Here is a 16,416-nt window from a genome sequence, read left to right on the forward strand (position 1 = left end):
GGTCATCTAAACAGCTTGGTCATAGAGGACATCTAAACAGCTTAATAAGTGTCCAGATGTGCAGAAGATTGCAGTGCATTGCAAAGATCAGTTTGTCAAAATTCACTGTTTTCATTCACAGTGTTCTTCAATATCATATCATCCTTTATGGAAAAAAAAATCAAGGTCACGCATTATTTTAAGGTCCAACTCTTGCTATTAACAAACCATTGACTACAACCTTTGCCTCACTAAACTCCTAATTTGCTGCGTATTAATAGTTAGTAAGGTAGTTGTTAAGTTTTGGTAGTGGGTAGGATTAAGGACGTAGAATATGGTCATGCAGAATATGTGCTTTGTAAGTACTAATAAACAGCAAATATGTGACCCTGGACCATAAGTGTCAATTTTTCAAAATTGAGATTTATACATCAAAGCTGAATAAATAAGATTTTATATATATATATATATATATATATATATATGTATTATTATTATTATTTTTTTTTTGTTAGGATAGGACAATATTTGGCCAAGATACAAATATTTGAAAATCTGGAATCTGCGGGTGCAAAAAAACAAAATATTGAGAAAATCGCCTTTAAAGGGTTAGTTCACCCAAAAATTGATTCGCTGGATTCGCTACAGTAGGCCTTTATTCACCCCCCAGAGCCATGTGAGGCATGTTTTATTACGAATGCGCGCACTTTATTTCACGTCTTCTGGACTGTTGACAAAAAGCACGCGCTTACCTCCATTGTAATGCTTGGAGGGGCAAGGACAATTTTTTATATAACTACGATTGGATTCGTCTGAAAGAAGAAAGTTATATACACCTAGGATGCTTTGAGGGTGAGTAAAACACAGGCTAATTTTCATTTTTGGGTGAACTAACCCCTTAAAATCTATTTAATGGGAAACTTTCTTTTCATGAGGAATCCAAATAAAAATAAACTGATCAAGTGATACTTTTTATGTATTTTCATGACAAAAACATAGCATAAAGAAATGACTATGCTCAGCTGTAAAATCTACAGAAGATAGATATCACTCCCTCCCATAGGTTGTGGTGTTCTGCCCAGCTCTAAAGCAGTTACATAAGCCTAGCCAAACACTGAATCATGCATTTATATGATCACTGATTGAAACTTGGGGAAAAAAATTTTTTTTGGCAGAATGATAATTAAAATAATAATAAAATAAATAAAAATAAAAAATACACAGACATTGTAAGGTTGCAGTCATAACAAAAAGCTTACTGCTGCATTATATAGATTGTATTATATCCAGATTATATAGTATAGTGTATTGGCAGTGTTACTCTGACTCACATCCATTCCATTCACTACATTCCATTGCTGGCAATTTTAGAGGATGATCCAATGGACTATATGCAATGGAAAGTTATTTTGCCAATTTAAAGGTCATTTACTGTGGGCACCCACAGCTGTTGGTTCACTCTAACAGTCTTAAAAGATAATGTAATTCTGCATATATGCGATTCCCACCACGGATGTGGTCTGTTCCATAAATAGAACCATCAATGGATCGGCACGTGGCACTTCACTGGCAGTTCATTTTCCAACATTGGTACATTATTTACTCCCATGGCTGTGTGCAAATGTGCATATCCACAAAGCCCACATACAAACCATTACATTAGCTTTGTTGATGACATGTCTGTACTACCTCAGCAACTGGCATTAGATTATTATGAATCAAAGATTATCATCATCATATAACTTAGGCCCAATGATAACATGATAGGAAATATCATGACTAATTATAACTAACAGGTATGTTCAAATTACTTTTGATGCTTGACTCAATTTACTTTTTTTTATTAAAGTGAGCTAATACAATGAATTTTGATTCCATTGTTTCTAATTTCATTCCATGCAATCCACTTGAATAGAAATGTAAGTAACCCATTTGTGTTGGGTAGGGTGACCATATGCCCTCTCCTAAATTGCTTAAAATGTCCAGGTCTTGGCTTTGTTTTTGCTATTGATATGCTCTCTACAGTCCTTATACATTATATGTACATGTACTTGCATTGCTTTGACAGTTCTCAGTAGATCCCACCTTCTCTCATGCCATGATTGGCCAATTATGTACTACTTTTCAGTCATTGCCTCCAGCAAGCATGAAAACAATAGGGAAAAAAGCCAAATCCCGTACATTTTAGACAAATTAAATATCTTTCCAGCATATATCCAGGAAAAAGAGGATGCATGGGCTGTTTACATGCAACCAAATAATCTGCTAGTAATTGGATTGACAGCTCAATCAGACTAAAAAGCCTTCATGTAAGCACTACATCCAGATCCATCATTCGGAATGAATTCAGTCCAGTTGAAACAAAAGTTGTGCATGTAAACATGGCCATGGATCAACCTTGTTGGGTCTGCAACTGCATGAATCTTTTTTTGTTGCTACAGAAACTGGGAATGTGGTTTATTTTTCCCAGCATGCTTTGCTTGGGACTGCATGGAATAACTTTATACAAAACAATTGATACTACCTTCTACTAGGCCAGTTGACAGATATTGTGTTAATTAATGTGGCTGGGTTTTGTTTCCGCTATTCATTTAATTGGAACATACCTGAATCTTCATGTTACACAATGTTAAAAGTTGTAGGCCTTTTTAAAATGGGAAGGTGGTGCTCGCATGTTGTCAAACTGACAGGGGAACTCTGTTTGAAATGGATAGTAGGCCTACTTTGTGTTAGCAAGACTCGCTTCGCTTTGTTTGTACATAAGCATGGGCAGGAAGCTTCTGTCACATATCCAATCTAAGGGCATCCCTCCCACGGTTAGTTGTCTGAATCGATTTTAAATGGATTATTTTTTTAATGCTTCGGGTGCTGAAATTATGCTTGCTGTAGCAAGAGATATTCATCTGGGGGAAGACCAAGACACGGTGGATGCCGCCTCATTAACTCCCAGTCAGAGCCGGGAGAACAAACGATCAGTTTGCACCGCTGCCGCCTTTGCAAGAACGCCAACGCGGCGTTCCCCATCCTGCGACTTTACGCAGCACAGTGTGGAAATGATGGAGGTGGACGAATTTCTCTTTCGGCTTCAGGAGATCATCGTGGGATAGGTCATTTGTCAACAGAATGCTGTTAATTCTCTGAGGCAGAACGTACCTCTTCAATCGCCTGCTCCTGTGAGACAATCGACGTCCCCTGGGTGAAGTTAACGTAAACAGTCAGTTGGTTGCAGAAACACTATCTTTTCCGACAGCCATGTAAAGCCACTGTCAACTCATTCTCACCATGAGCTAATCCAATTCGTTCATGTTTAACACCACAGACATTCTGAAAGAATCCACATGGCAGGATTTTCTTAACTTTCATTATGGAATATTCATTATCGTGTCGTTACTGTAACCAAAACATGCCAATTCACACATTAAAACGACTTAAGAATGCTATTCTGCATTGTATCCTGTATAAATGAGCAAAACAATAGAGGTAGAAATGGCATTCAAACTTTAGATCGATATGTAAACGTTTCTTTAATTACACAAGAAAGGTGCACCCTCAAAATAATTTAACTAATGACCCTTAAGGCTGTCGTACTATTAGAGTGAGCCAAAAGAACTTCGTAATGAAGAAAAATGAAGGCAACAAATGAAAGCCCAGGATCATCCCGCATTTTTGTGAATGAGCTTGCTCACTCCTTTCATGTCAGAATAAAATAGGGGGGAAAGTACAATTGAGAGAACACTTGGATAGACTGCAGTAAAAGAGCGCATCACAGTTTTGGAACTGGTGGCTTTCTACATTACTTTAGGTACGTGGTAGGCCTGTCGCAATAATCAATATAAAAATTTTACTCCATAAAAGTTCTTTGTGCATTTTTCTTTTTTTCTACTTGTTACTTTGCACTTTTAGTTAGAAATGTTTATTTACTATTTATTCAAGTTTTTTAAGGTATCTAATATTTTGATACTTAATTTCCATGATCTAAATATTCCTAAAATTAAAAGTTTGTTGTCATTTGGAAGTGTGTAGGCCTTCTTGCGCTATTATGCTGTTACATTATGATTATATTCAGTGGCATAAAATGGTCTTTAAAATGACAATGATATAGCTTATCGCAATTATTTCTGGGGCAATATATCTCACAACAACAAGTTGTTATCGTGACAGGCCTAGTACGTGGTTAAGTTTAACTTTTAAACTCGTGCAGAAATGCGGCTTTGTCAACGGTCCTTTCTGCATCCCTGTTAATGACAACTACTCTGAATAACGGCGTGTCGCCACAGGACAACAAAGTTGCACTTGCAGACCTAGAGCGTTATTAGTTAGCTCTGCAAAACAATTTCACTAGAGATACTGCAACATGACACGTAATGCGTGCAAAATGAAGAGTTTTCATTTTAAAAGGAAAGAGATGTGGTCCACCTGGAAACATTATAAAAACGAACTTGAAAAATGACAAAAGGAATAATTATTGCACCACCTCGTTCTTTATTGTTACACATTTAAATTTTAGTAGATACTATTGCCATATAAGTTGCTTAAAGGAATCACGAAACGCTTTCATCATTTACTCATCCTCATGCCAAACATGACCTTTGTTTTGTGGGAATGTGAGTGACTGACAGCCTGAGTCACATTAACTTTCTTAGTACGGAAAAAAAAAACGATGAAAGTGAACGGTGACTGAGACTGTCAGTTCCTAACATCTCCTAAAACAACATAAGGGTGAATAATAATGACAAAGATCATTGGGTGAATAGGCTTTTAACATTTCAATTGTCAGTTCATTCAAACAGATAAAGTTCATCATGGTCCCTGAAAACTACTGCTGACAAAAGCGATTTTTTTTTCGCACTTGCATTTACCGACGAGTCTCTTTTTACACACTAGAAGGCTTTAGTGTTCAAGCAAACCATGACTGCGAACACTCCTGTACTCATGATAAATCACATTTTTGCCGGAATTGCTCTTTTTATTCAAAGGCTACAATAAAGATCACCCGAACATTTAGGAAAGAAATGTGCATTAAATATAGGAAAACATAACTTTACATTAGTGACATATTAACGTCCGGAATGATGCATTTTAAACAATAGGCTATTGTTGCAAACTGAAATTGTGTTTAATTCGAGGCTATTTTAAGCTGTCATCTCTTTGCAGTTTGGATTTTGACGTTGCACAATGGATACCAACATAGTACACTGAAACACTGTACTGTAACACTGTATTGTAAATGTTTATTGTCCATTAGGCCATGCAGAAAACCGGTTGCAACAGCTTTCAATAATGATACATTTCAAAACATCCTGTCACGACCTGGGTGTGGAAGAGGCACATTAGCTACTCAATAAATGCAGATTAGACAAAACATGTATAATATGCATTTGGGATCGCTTTTCACCATGCACTTGACGATTCAAGCACCAGCTGTTTCCTCTGTGAATTTCATAGAGTAATTGCATTTATACATTTTGTTAGTGAGGCAATGCACATCGTGATGACGATCGTTGGCTCCTTTGTGTCACGCTGTCGTATGCAGCTGCATCTGGAAGGGACCGGTCTCGCGCTCCCCGTGTTGTCTAGCCCTCTCTACTCGGCGAAAAAAAGTACTATTTCATTCATCCCGTTTCCTTCCATTCATCTGGGCACTGCAGCGTAGCGAAGACTTGGGGTTCGATCAGCACCAAAATTCTTATCAATGGAGAGGGTGACGTCAATGAGCTAGAGTGACGTGCAGTCACGTGGGCGCAGTGGGGCCGAAATAAAAACACGGAGAGCTGACCGTGGTACTGAAAATATCCCCATAGCACCGCGCAAGAAAAGCCAACCATACGACTTACACAAACGAAATCACTGTACAAACAAAACAGCAACATTCAAACAAAGAATTTATTGTTGAAGCGGATTCTTACACGTAGATCACGAGAATAACTTAAATACGAAGTTTGGAGAAGACACAATTGGTGCGTCGGACTGCGCTGCCACTGACAGGATTCCTGGTAAGTCCCGGCTTTCTTTTTATAGTAACAGGCAACAGTAATGACAGAAGCCGTGGGAAAATAAGTGTATATTGTAATGTGGACAGATGAAACAAATTAAAAACGTAAAGATTTCGCTATATTAGCATGTTAAAAAAATATTCCCTGTATAAAAAAAAAAACAACACAAAAATGTTAAGGATTTGTAGTAAAATGCATTCTAAAATACATTTTTAAAAATCTGCATTTAAAAAGATGAGAAAAACATGTAGAAACTGAAATTAGGCTATAGCATTTAATAAAATCTATACAATTGAATTATTGGTCAAGGAGCTAATGCAACCTATTAAACCCACTTTAGGAACACCAAATATTGCAATGGTGACTTGTATACTTAATGATGAAGGTGACGGGGATGATCAATGGCACAGCTCTTGTAATGATTTTTACCACGCCCTTGCTCATGCTTTCATCATGTTTCTTATCACCATAGCATCAGATACCCAAAATAACAACGTTGAGTCCAATCACAAAAGCACGCGAGAGACACGGAGATTAAAAAAAATCATGTTTTGCTTTGGCTTGCCTTGACTTTTGCCGGTTGGGAGTCCAATTTGAATTTTATTTTACATGCTTATATGTACCTGCTTATATGGAGCAGAGAAATGTTGACATGAAATTTAGCAGAGCATTCATTATCTGTTTTTATGTCTTTCAAATGTTGTTGACTGGGTTCAATTTGTGATAGCAGTATGGCTCATTTGAAATCTTAAATCTAATAGATCTGTCTTAAAGCAGAAGATTATAGGCCTACTTGAGGACAAGGCTTCTTAGAGCCGGATTACTTAAGTGCTTTGTTGATGAGAACTCCCCAGTGTGCTCTGTCGTTGGCGGCAGTGAACGAGGGCGTTAGAGTTGTGCTTACACTGTGGAGACACGATTCTTGCAAGACCAGAAAAGTGCATTGGAGAGGAGATACAGACTGTTGTTTTTAAATAAAAATGAGAAAAAGTTTTTGCAGCATCTGTTTCATTTAGCGTTTCATCCATATGAGGTTTTTTTGGGGGGGGATCTTAAACTTGCGTTTCATGGTCATACTGAGATTCTCTGATCATCTTTGTATTGCTTACTCATTAACCTCCCACGCATCGGAAGGGCTCCCCGCAAAGGCGCTTTTCCTCCTATAGCTTATTAGCACCGCGCTGCGTGTGCGAGCAATCACATGCAGAAAAGCGCTTCAGAGCCCTCACGAACCTCACCAGCTCAAGCCGCAGAGCCATTTAGAACGCCTTTGCAAAATCAGCTAAACATCTGTGAATAAAACAATTTATAGCTTAACAAAAATATACCCCACTCAAATGATTAAACCATTTTTGTGCAAAATATACATAAGGTTTGTTTTATTTGCTAAAGTGCACAATAGCATTAGTTCTTCCATTATACAAATGAGTAAATGTGTCATGAAATGCTCTCAGGTATCAAACGCAAGTCATTCATACAAATTTATATTTAATATACAGTGACTGTTGCATTCAGGAAGTCTGGAAAGAAGTGAATCATAAAATGTGTCCACCATCTTACCTGAGAAAAATGTTAATCTTGAGCTACATTGCTCTGCATTGACGTGTGATGTTTGTGCTCAAATTAATTTTTTCATTCATTCTAGTACAATTATCACAAAAGTACATCAAAACACTATATAAATATAAAGCATATATAAAAAAAAAAGTTATCTGGCAGTAACAGATTTGACCATTTTTGAACTTCTGTCTTTCAGGTTCAACACATATGTGCGGTCATGATCTGGTACCAACAAACTTCAAATGTCCCCTTCATTTTCCTGTTCATGTTATTTAGTCTCACAGTCAATCCTGCAACCTTCAGTCCAGTGCCAGCAGATAGAAACACAGTAAGTGAAAACTATGCAGCATTCTCCTCTGCTCAGCAACAGGCTCAATATACTCAACCAGCCGAGGAACAGGGCACGCAACATGAGGAAAATGATGAAGATGATGAGCTTTTCAAAGACATGGATCCTAGAACCCTAGCAGCGGTCCTTCTCGAAGCCCTCAACCAGCCCCAGAAGGAAAAGATGAGTGAACGAGAAGACGGGGGAGCGGAAGTTGAAAGGGAGAAGGATCTCCAGGGCTCAGACAGAGACAGAGATGGTCACAAAGAGCTAGAGCTGGTCATGGCAGCTGCTGCAGCGCAAGGAAAAGATGAGAAAGAAAGAGAGGAGGAAGAGGAGAAAAAAAGGGCTGAGGAGGAGGAACGGCTAACGGAGAAAGTGACGAGCCGCACCACCAGTCAGACAGTACCATTAAAAGAGCAGGTGGCCCCACAGGAGGGGGCCACAAAAGAGGAAGTGATCGAGGAGGATGAGAGGCAGGAGCCAGAGAGAGGAGAACTGGCAGAGGAGGAAGAGCAGCTGAGTCCAGAGGAAGTGAAGAATCTGGAGACTATGTTAGAGGAATTCCAGAGCTACAGCACAGCCACTAAGAGAGAGCGTGACACGTTCACAGGCCAGAGGGAGAGCCGTGGGGAGTATTTTGATTACCTAGACCGTAATGGCCTCATGAACAATAAGATCAAGCCTAAAGCTAAAGGCAATGACCTAGCACTGTCCAAGAAGAAGCTAAAGTGGCAGCTCGAACAAGAGAAGAACAAAATTCAGCCCTTGCAAAGAGGAGGCAACTTCATGGATGACTTTTCCAACAACCTTGCTGACCCAGAGGAGGAAGATGAGGAAGATCAAGAGGACGAAGAACAGCTGAGCCCCGAAGAAGAGGAAACTCGGGCCAAAGCAGAGCAAGAGGAGGTACGCAGACAGGCAGCAGAGGCACAAAGAGCCAAAGTGGAGGAAGAAAAGCTTGCAGACATTGCATCTGACATGCTCCTGAAATACATTGTGAAGCAGGACAAGAAAAAGTACCAAGACAACAATGGTGCAGAAGATAAGCGCTCTGATGAGAAGGACACTAGTGACGACGATGATGACATTGACCCACAGACCATCGATAAGTTGATTGAGATCTCCAGCAAGCTGCATCTTCCTGCTGATGATGTGGTGGACATCATTAACGATGTGGAGAAAAAGAAGAAAAAAGATGCTCCTGAAAATCTCCCATGGCAACGTCCTCTCGTGCCGCCTCCAGCCCCCGTTGCACCTTCTACGCTGTTACGTAAACCTCCTCCCTCAAAGCCTCCTCAACCGAACACAAACTCATTAAAAGCCTGGTTCAAAGACAGGGCCTCAGTCAAGCCCAGCAAGCAAGACATTTGGACGAGGCAGCAGTGGCCCTTTCGTACCTACCCTTCCTACAGTTTCTATCAAAAACCCTACCGGGGATATTACCCCATCTACGTCCCGCCTCCAAAACCAAAATCCCGCTACTATCCCAAGCCCTCTTTCTCCCTCAACGATGTCCTGGGAAACTCACTGGACTATGACTTTGATTACTCCCCCAGACGGAAGTCCCGTCCCTGGGCGCAGTCTCGCCAAAGAGTCCAACCAGCCTTCCAGCGAAACTTCTACTTCCCTCACCCTCGGACTTTCAAAGCCGTACCCATGCCTAAACCCCGGTCACCTCCGCGTCGTTGGCCGTCCTTTTATTACCCAGCCCGAGCTCCTGTAGTCACCAGGGAAGATGATTACTACAGTCCGCTGAGGCAGCCGCCACAGGACAACGAAGAGGAGCTGGAGAACTTCATCGAGAGAGTCTTTATGAAACATCCCAGGATGTTTCAGTGAGAAGACTGGGGGAGAAAAACAGAGCGATGAGGAGGAGGAGAGGAAAGCGAAAGAGAACAACTTAAAGACTGTTCATGGCCAACGTATCATGTTCTGGTTTCTTTTGCTGAAATAAGTTCCGTCGTACTCATTTGCCTCAGATTTAAAGTTTACCCTTAAGACAGAACATATTCAGGATCCTCATGTCTAACTAACCACATCTTCCACCCTCCTCCCCCTGGAGAGACTGAAAGACCAGCAAAGCTACTGGAGCGGTGAGAGGAAAGGGGACTTAAATATCTCAAATACCCAACACTGATGTTCTGCAGACCCCTAGAAGGCCTTTATAAAGGAGCAGATACCTGATAGCATTAAACACCATGTTTTCATCCAATACAAAGACATTCAAGATGGAATCTTGAAAGATTTGCCAGTATTATGAAAGCAACTCCATTAAGTCTTATTTAAGTATCCTTTTTTTGTTTTGTTTTGTATATTTTGGACATTTAAAATCCCAGTGGTCAGTATCATTGATCATAATGTAAAGAGAGATAGCAAAAAATACTCTAAATGCACCTTTAAGGAACGCAAATGCGCAGATTTATTCAAACAGAGAAACCATCACAGTGCCATAATGGTGGAAATATACATTTTGTTTATTCTATACACCAAATGTATTAAGTCTTACTTGTACCTCAGAGTATTCTGCTTGAGCATTTACCATTTGTGCGTTCCCTTGTGAAACAAAGGACACACTCTAAGTCTTGTACATAGAATTAGTTTCTTATCGCTGTCTGCATTTTGCATTTTTTCCTTCGATGTGTTTATACCATTGTTTTTTACGCAAAAAGATAGAAAGCTGGTGCAGAGGACATTCATACATTCCAACGATTTCTAAGAAACAAATTTATTATTTCCTAGAAGCTGTTTTGAATACAACTTTTAATTGCCTTAAGACACTCTCTCCCCCTTTTCAGATGAGCAGCATTTTTGTCACAGACTAGCTGAAAGGTTTGTTCTCAAGCTCATAAACTGAAAAGTAGTGATCAGCCTTTGAACATGTTTTACAAATAAAACAATTATATATAAAGATAATTAAAAACATGTATTTCATGTTTGTGGTTTTAAATGTGTCAAATGTTAATGGTTTATTCAAGAGTAACCTTGCCCCTACGACAGTTACATCTTACCAAAATCAATCGCTGGGCCAATGAGGGCTTGATCAAAAAGCATAGACAATCTATTAAATGATTACAGTTCACATGGGAAGGAAGCAATCCAGATCTACTCAATATCAGTGGTAACGTTAAGTAAGTGAAAATTGAAATCAGAAAAAACTCAAACTTGTAGGAATGATTAAACTGGCTGAAATTGTCCCAAATTAAATGATTAAAAAGTAACAAACTGGTGCTTGTCAATCTGAAAAAGAAAAGTAAGGGGGAGGCATACACAGTTCTAATTTTCTTTAAATGGTTTGAAAGACTGTCAGATGAAAGCTAGGGGGGAAATGGTTAAGAATAGCTTGAACCAGTGGAGGAGTAAAGTTTCTGCACGTTACTGTAAACTTGCATCTAAATTGTGTAGCTTCTTTGAAGACATTATGAGCATCGAAAAAAAGTATAAAAAAAAGATGAATGACTAGTGTATCCAAGTAAAAATGCCGTTAAGTCTTGTGTGAGGAAAAAATGTTTATGTCCTTTCTAGATGTATCTTGTACGTAACATAATAAACATGCGTTTGCTAGATGTAAATAACCGCATGTTGATGACTAGTTTTGCTACACAGAGAGAAATAAATAAACTTGACTATTTTTTATTAAGATTGTTTTTTTAATTCCTTCTTGGAAAGAACATGGTTGTGAGATTTGCACACGTCATACATTTATTTACACACTATTAGTTCCTGTATATAGCTCAAATTAAACAGCACAAATTGCTACAATTAAAGTTTTGGTTTACCTTGTTCCATTACTAGATGGTACCATAATAACTTATGACAGAAAGAGAAGTATGTTAACACAATATATTTGACAACAACAAAATTTGCACATGGCACCAAAACAATACTGAGATAGGAGTGTATTACCAAAAGGAAGTTAAACATGAACATTCACAGTCCCGGAGTGAAAATCTTTCAGAGATGATCTCCCTAATGAGCTCATTTGATCAGCAATTAGCCCAACAAACTGTGTGAGCCCCGGAGCCAATCACTGCCACATATCATCTCCCTAATTGCATGCCAGGTCAAATTTTCTCTTAGCTTTGATTTGGCATACGTGAGCAAATACAGACACGTATGTGCGCACACACATTATTCAGAGACAAAAGAACATTAAAATAGGGCCAGAGGACAGATTTACTGTTTAAAGGGATCATGAAGGGAAAGTGTGGGCTATGTAACAAGAAAGCAAGTGGGGCAGGGGTCTCGACTAATGAGAGACTGAGCACATTAGTAGTCCCACTAAGACTGCTGCGTGCAATCAAAGACTTTCAGCAAGGACGGCTGTTCTGGGGAGAGACGTCCCACTATCACACCACATGAGACATGTTTAGGAGTGAGGTTTGCTTTGCATTTATGTAAATAAACTTAAAGGGATAGTTCACTGGGAAAAAAGAAAAAAAAATCAGCATTTACTCACCAAAAAGATCTTTGGTGGAACACACAAAAAAATATATTTTAAAGAATGTTTTAAATGCTTTTGTCTATACAATGAAAGTCAAAGGGGTCCAAAACAATTAAAAAAAACTCATCAATTCAAGGCACTCGAAAATATTGTGAAAAAGTAAAAAGCCTTTATTCACATGGCTTTAACATTAAAAACAACACACATGTGCGCGTGTCCAAAACAATATTGGGGGAAAAAAAGCAGAGACATTTTTCAAAATATCTTCTTTTATGTTCCATGGAAGAAGGAAAATCATACAGGTTTGGAACAACATGAGAGTGAGTAAATGACAACGGTTTTGAAATAACATAACTCACCTGCATTAAAAAAAAAACATATACAGTACATGATGCCCAAACTAATTACTTTTGTCCTTGCTCATGTTTAATTAGTTACCACACTATAATAAATGACTTGAATGTGTTTTTACTTAGTCTTTCTTTCATAAAACAAAACAATATAAGATCAGCTTACCTGTGAAGCAACACTGCATAAGGTATAAAGACTTTTTTAAGTGAATAATTCTACCAGTACAGTAAGATGCAATTATATAGAAATACATTCATTCTCTGACATTCACTCTAAAGTTATATCATATGGAGATAAAGTGTCATTTCTCAAGTAAACTCATCTTGTTTCAGAATATAGATATTTGGACTAGTAAATTACAAAACATTTAGATGAACAACGATTTTTGTAGTGCATTTAGATGTTTTTTTTTATTCAAAGTAACTGTGGTACAATCTCCTCAGAACAAACTGAATTTGTGCTTTATTTAAAACAATGTGGCAGAGCAGTAAAAAAGTAATATATTGAAAATACATTTATTTCATACTAAGTATAGTTCAAATCTATTAACATATTTAATGATATATCGCTCAAGACTTGTGATTTAAAAATGTACTACTTGTGCCTAATACACATTTCTTAATATTATGCCTAAAATGTGGTTTAATGTCATTATTGATGAGGATTGAATGATCTTTGAATACTATCAGTCTTTAAATGCAATACATTTAAGGTGTACCTGAAGTGTACTTGCAACAGTTCCACTTTAGCACAATCAAATATACTTTAGTATATCTTTAGTTGGACTTCAGCACTGCTTCCACACAATTAAAAGTGCATTAAGTACAAAATTAGTTGTTCGAATTTAGCAGACTTTAAGTATACCAGTTTAGTATACCAAACGTACAATTGCAGGGTATTTTTGTTAAGTACATAAATATGTAAATGTATCTGTAGTATACTTAACATAAAATAAATGTATTTCAAATACATTTTAGTATATTTATTTTTCACTAGGGAACTGTGGCGTCAGTAACAGGCTTTTGTGGCTCCAACTTAACCTTATCCTTAACCATTAGGTAACTACTCATATTCATTTTCCTAATAATTTATTAATATAATTCCATCTCTTCCTAGACCGCTCAGCAAAAATTATTACATGACAACCTCAAGGGTACAAAGACAGCAATCAAACATGGTTTTGTGAACAAGGACCTTCATATGCAAAGTCCTTAGCACTTAATCACTTGACTCCAGGAATTTTCAGTTCACAATGTTATCAACAACAACTACTCAAGACAATGCTGGAAGCAAACAAGTAGTGACAATTTCCCATGAATAAATCAAAATGAGAAAACGATGAAGGTTTTCATAACAAGGACAGAAACAAAATTAGACGAAGAAAATGACAGACTAATGAAATGACTAGTGAAATTGTAATTAACAACAAAAAGGCTTGGAATACAGAGATAACAAAGAAGTGGCCAATAATAATGTTAATGAAGAAAGTGAGGGGGTGGCTATGAGAAAGAGAAATAGAGAGAATGGGGCGACGGAGAGGTTGATAAGGAGAGCGCAGCCCACGGAGGAGCAATGATTCATGCGTCACATGGTTGAGAGGTGAGTCATACTCGTGCTACTGCAGAACCCTCAGTCTCCAACACACACAGACAATTCTGTCATATTCACTTACTCAGGCAGAGCCACTGGGAAGACTAATGGTCAAATTCAGTCTAACAGACTCTGTAATGCCACCCGATTCAATTAAATATAAAGAGAAACATCTAACAATGTGTTAAATCCAATCGTGCACAATCAGGCAATTTTGCACACTGACAAAAGCCAGAAAAAAAAGCATGTGCACTTATCAAAGAGAAAAACATTCCCTTTTTGTGACACCTGCGCACCAGCACACAAACAAAATGACAAACATGGATTTCCTTGCCCTGAAGGCTTGCCCAGAAAAAAGAGGAATGAAAATGCACTTTGTTCTCTTGATCAAATATCGAATCTGTCTGACATTCTCTATGACTCAAATCCCAACACCCCCGATGCAGGGCGGGGGGAAAGCTCAGCATAATGGGAAAACCCACGGAAAGCCCATATGTTCCGCCTCCGCTAAAAACAATCTCTGCCAAGTCCATCAGTGTGTTGGCCTGGAGCGGTCTTCACATTTCATTATGGAGGTGGGAAGCTCTAGGGTGGGTTTGCCTGTAAACACTGTCCCAAGATCAGCTTACACTGGCAGTCATCCGAACGAAAACCTCACATCATTTAAAGGGCAAGTCTGAAACAATAAGGCCAAATTACAATACAATGGACTGCTCATCGGGACAGAGATAGATTATCTAGGGCACCATTTCCAGAAAGGCCTCAAAGGTTAACCTAGACATCACAGGAGTCACATTTATAAAGGTAAAGAGAGGATGAGACTCACTCTTTACAGTGGATGAAGAGTTATTGTCCATAAGGATAATGGGAAAGAAGTAACAACATGACATTAAAAATTCATCATGAGGTAGGCAGAGGCAATTATGATGGGCGGAAGGAGGTGGGGGAGAAAGCGAGAGAGAGAGAGAACATGCAGAGGCACTTGGCAGAAACTCAGTTTCCACTGGAGATGCGCTGGTGCCAGATCAATGGAAAAAGACTCATACAGGGGAGAAATGAGGGCAGTCATCCATCAAACCATCAGTGTGAGACCAGCATATTATACTTACACTTACCCTCAAATGTGCTCTACAGAAGCTAAACACTGTTTCAGGTAATCACAAAGACAAGTTTGATTAACCTTGCAATTATAATGACTTGCTCATCAAATGACACACTGAGGAAATGCATCTGCTGCAAAGAGGATGAGGCTGTATGTTTTGTTGGCTTTGAGTTTCCAGAGTTTCCATTATCCTGTGAATTTCTACAGCCAAACATGACAGATCCGTTGCAACAAAAGCCAACAGATTGCTGACTACTTTAAGCATCCATATAATTACTGGGGTAAAACCCTCTTATCTATCCCTAAAAGGTGCACTTTAGTACCTAGGGTAAACTTTCGGGGTAGACAGGGTATAAACGTGTACTTTTAAGCTCAGTCAGTAGCACAAATTCATCAAGACATTTTAACTTAAAAATGTCATTTCTGGACAAAATAATCTAACGCCTCCTCCAGTGAAAAAAAGTGTCCTCTCACATCCACCAACATATTTAGACCAGATGTGGACTTTTTTTCCCCGCTTGTCAGCGATGCTTGATCTGTGCATATTTCTCTTCTGATTCAGGCGAGATTAATTTTTCACTGGAGAAAACAACATTATAGATAGAGGACTGGAAGAAGTTGAAAACATCTTGATGATGAATTTATCACAAACAGTTAATGGATTGGAGTCATGTGGAGTACTTGTGGATTATTGTGTGGTGTTTGGACTCTCATTCTGATGGCACCCATTTACTGGTGAGCAAGTGATGCAAGGCTACATTTCTCTAAACGTTCTGTGAAAGAAACAAACTCATTTACATCTTGGATGGCCTGAAAGGGAGTAAATATTCAGCAAATTTTAATTTTGGGGTGAACTATTCCTTTAAGCTGTTGCCCTTAAACAGCACACTTAAAGGTACAATGTTTTCACATTTATATAGTGTAGTAAAAGAAAAAATATGCATCGCTTTACATTGAATATTCATTGATTTAGGCCCACTTTTAATTACCTGTATGATTTTAACTTTGTTTATATTTTTACATGGAAAAAAAAACAAGCTCTTTACCTAAAGTCTGACAATAATCTTTA

General features: G+C 38.4%; 1 protein-coding gene across 1 annotated transcript; it reads left to right on the forward strand.

Moving 5' to 3' along the window:
* The first annotated feature begins 5,469 nt into the window (after positions 1-5,469).
* On the forward strand, positions 5,470-10,245 carry vgf (VGF nerve growth factor inducible). The gene is made up of 2 exons (XM_016457537.1): positions 5,470-5,972; positions 7,729-10,245. Exon 2 carries the CDS (start codon positions 7,750-7,752, stop codon positions 9,700-9,702), a length of 1,953 nt encoding a protein of 650 aa, XP_016313023.1. The 5' UTR covers positions 5,470-5,972; positions 7,729-7,749; the 3' UTR covers positions 9,703-10,245.
* The last annotated feature ends 6,171 nt before the right edge of the window (positions 10,246-16,416 follow it).

This window comes from Sinocyclocheilus anshuiensis, unplaced genomic scaffold (assembly GCF_001515605.1).
Source record: "Sinocyclocheilus anshuiensis isolate Anshui unplaced genomic scaffold, SAMN03320099.WGS_v1.1 scaffold1225, whole genome shotgun sequence".
Taxonomy (NCBI): domain Eukaryota; kingdom Metazoa; phylum Chordata; class Actinopteri; order Cypriniformes; family Cyprinidae; genus Sinocyclocheilus; species Sinocyclocheilus anshuiensis.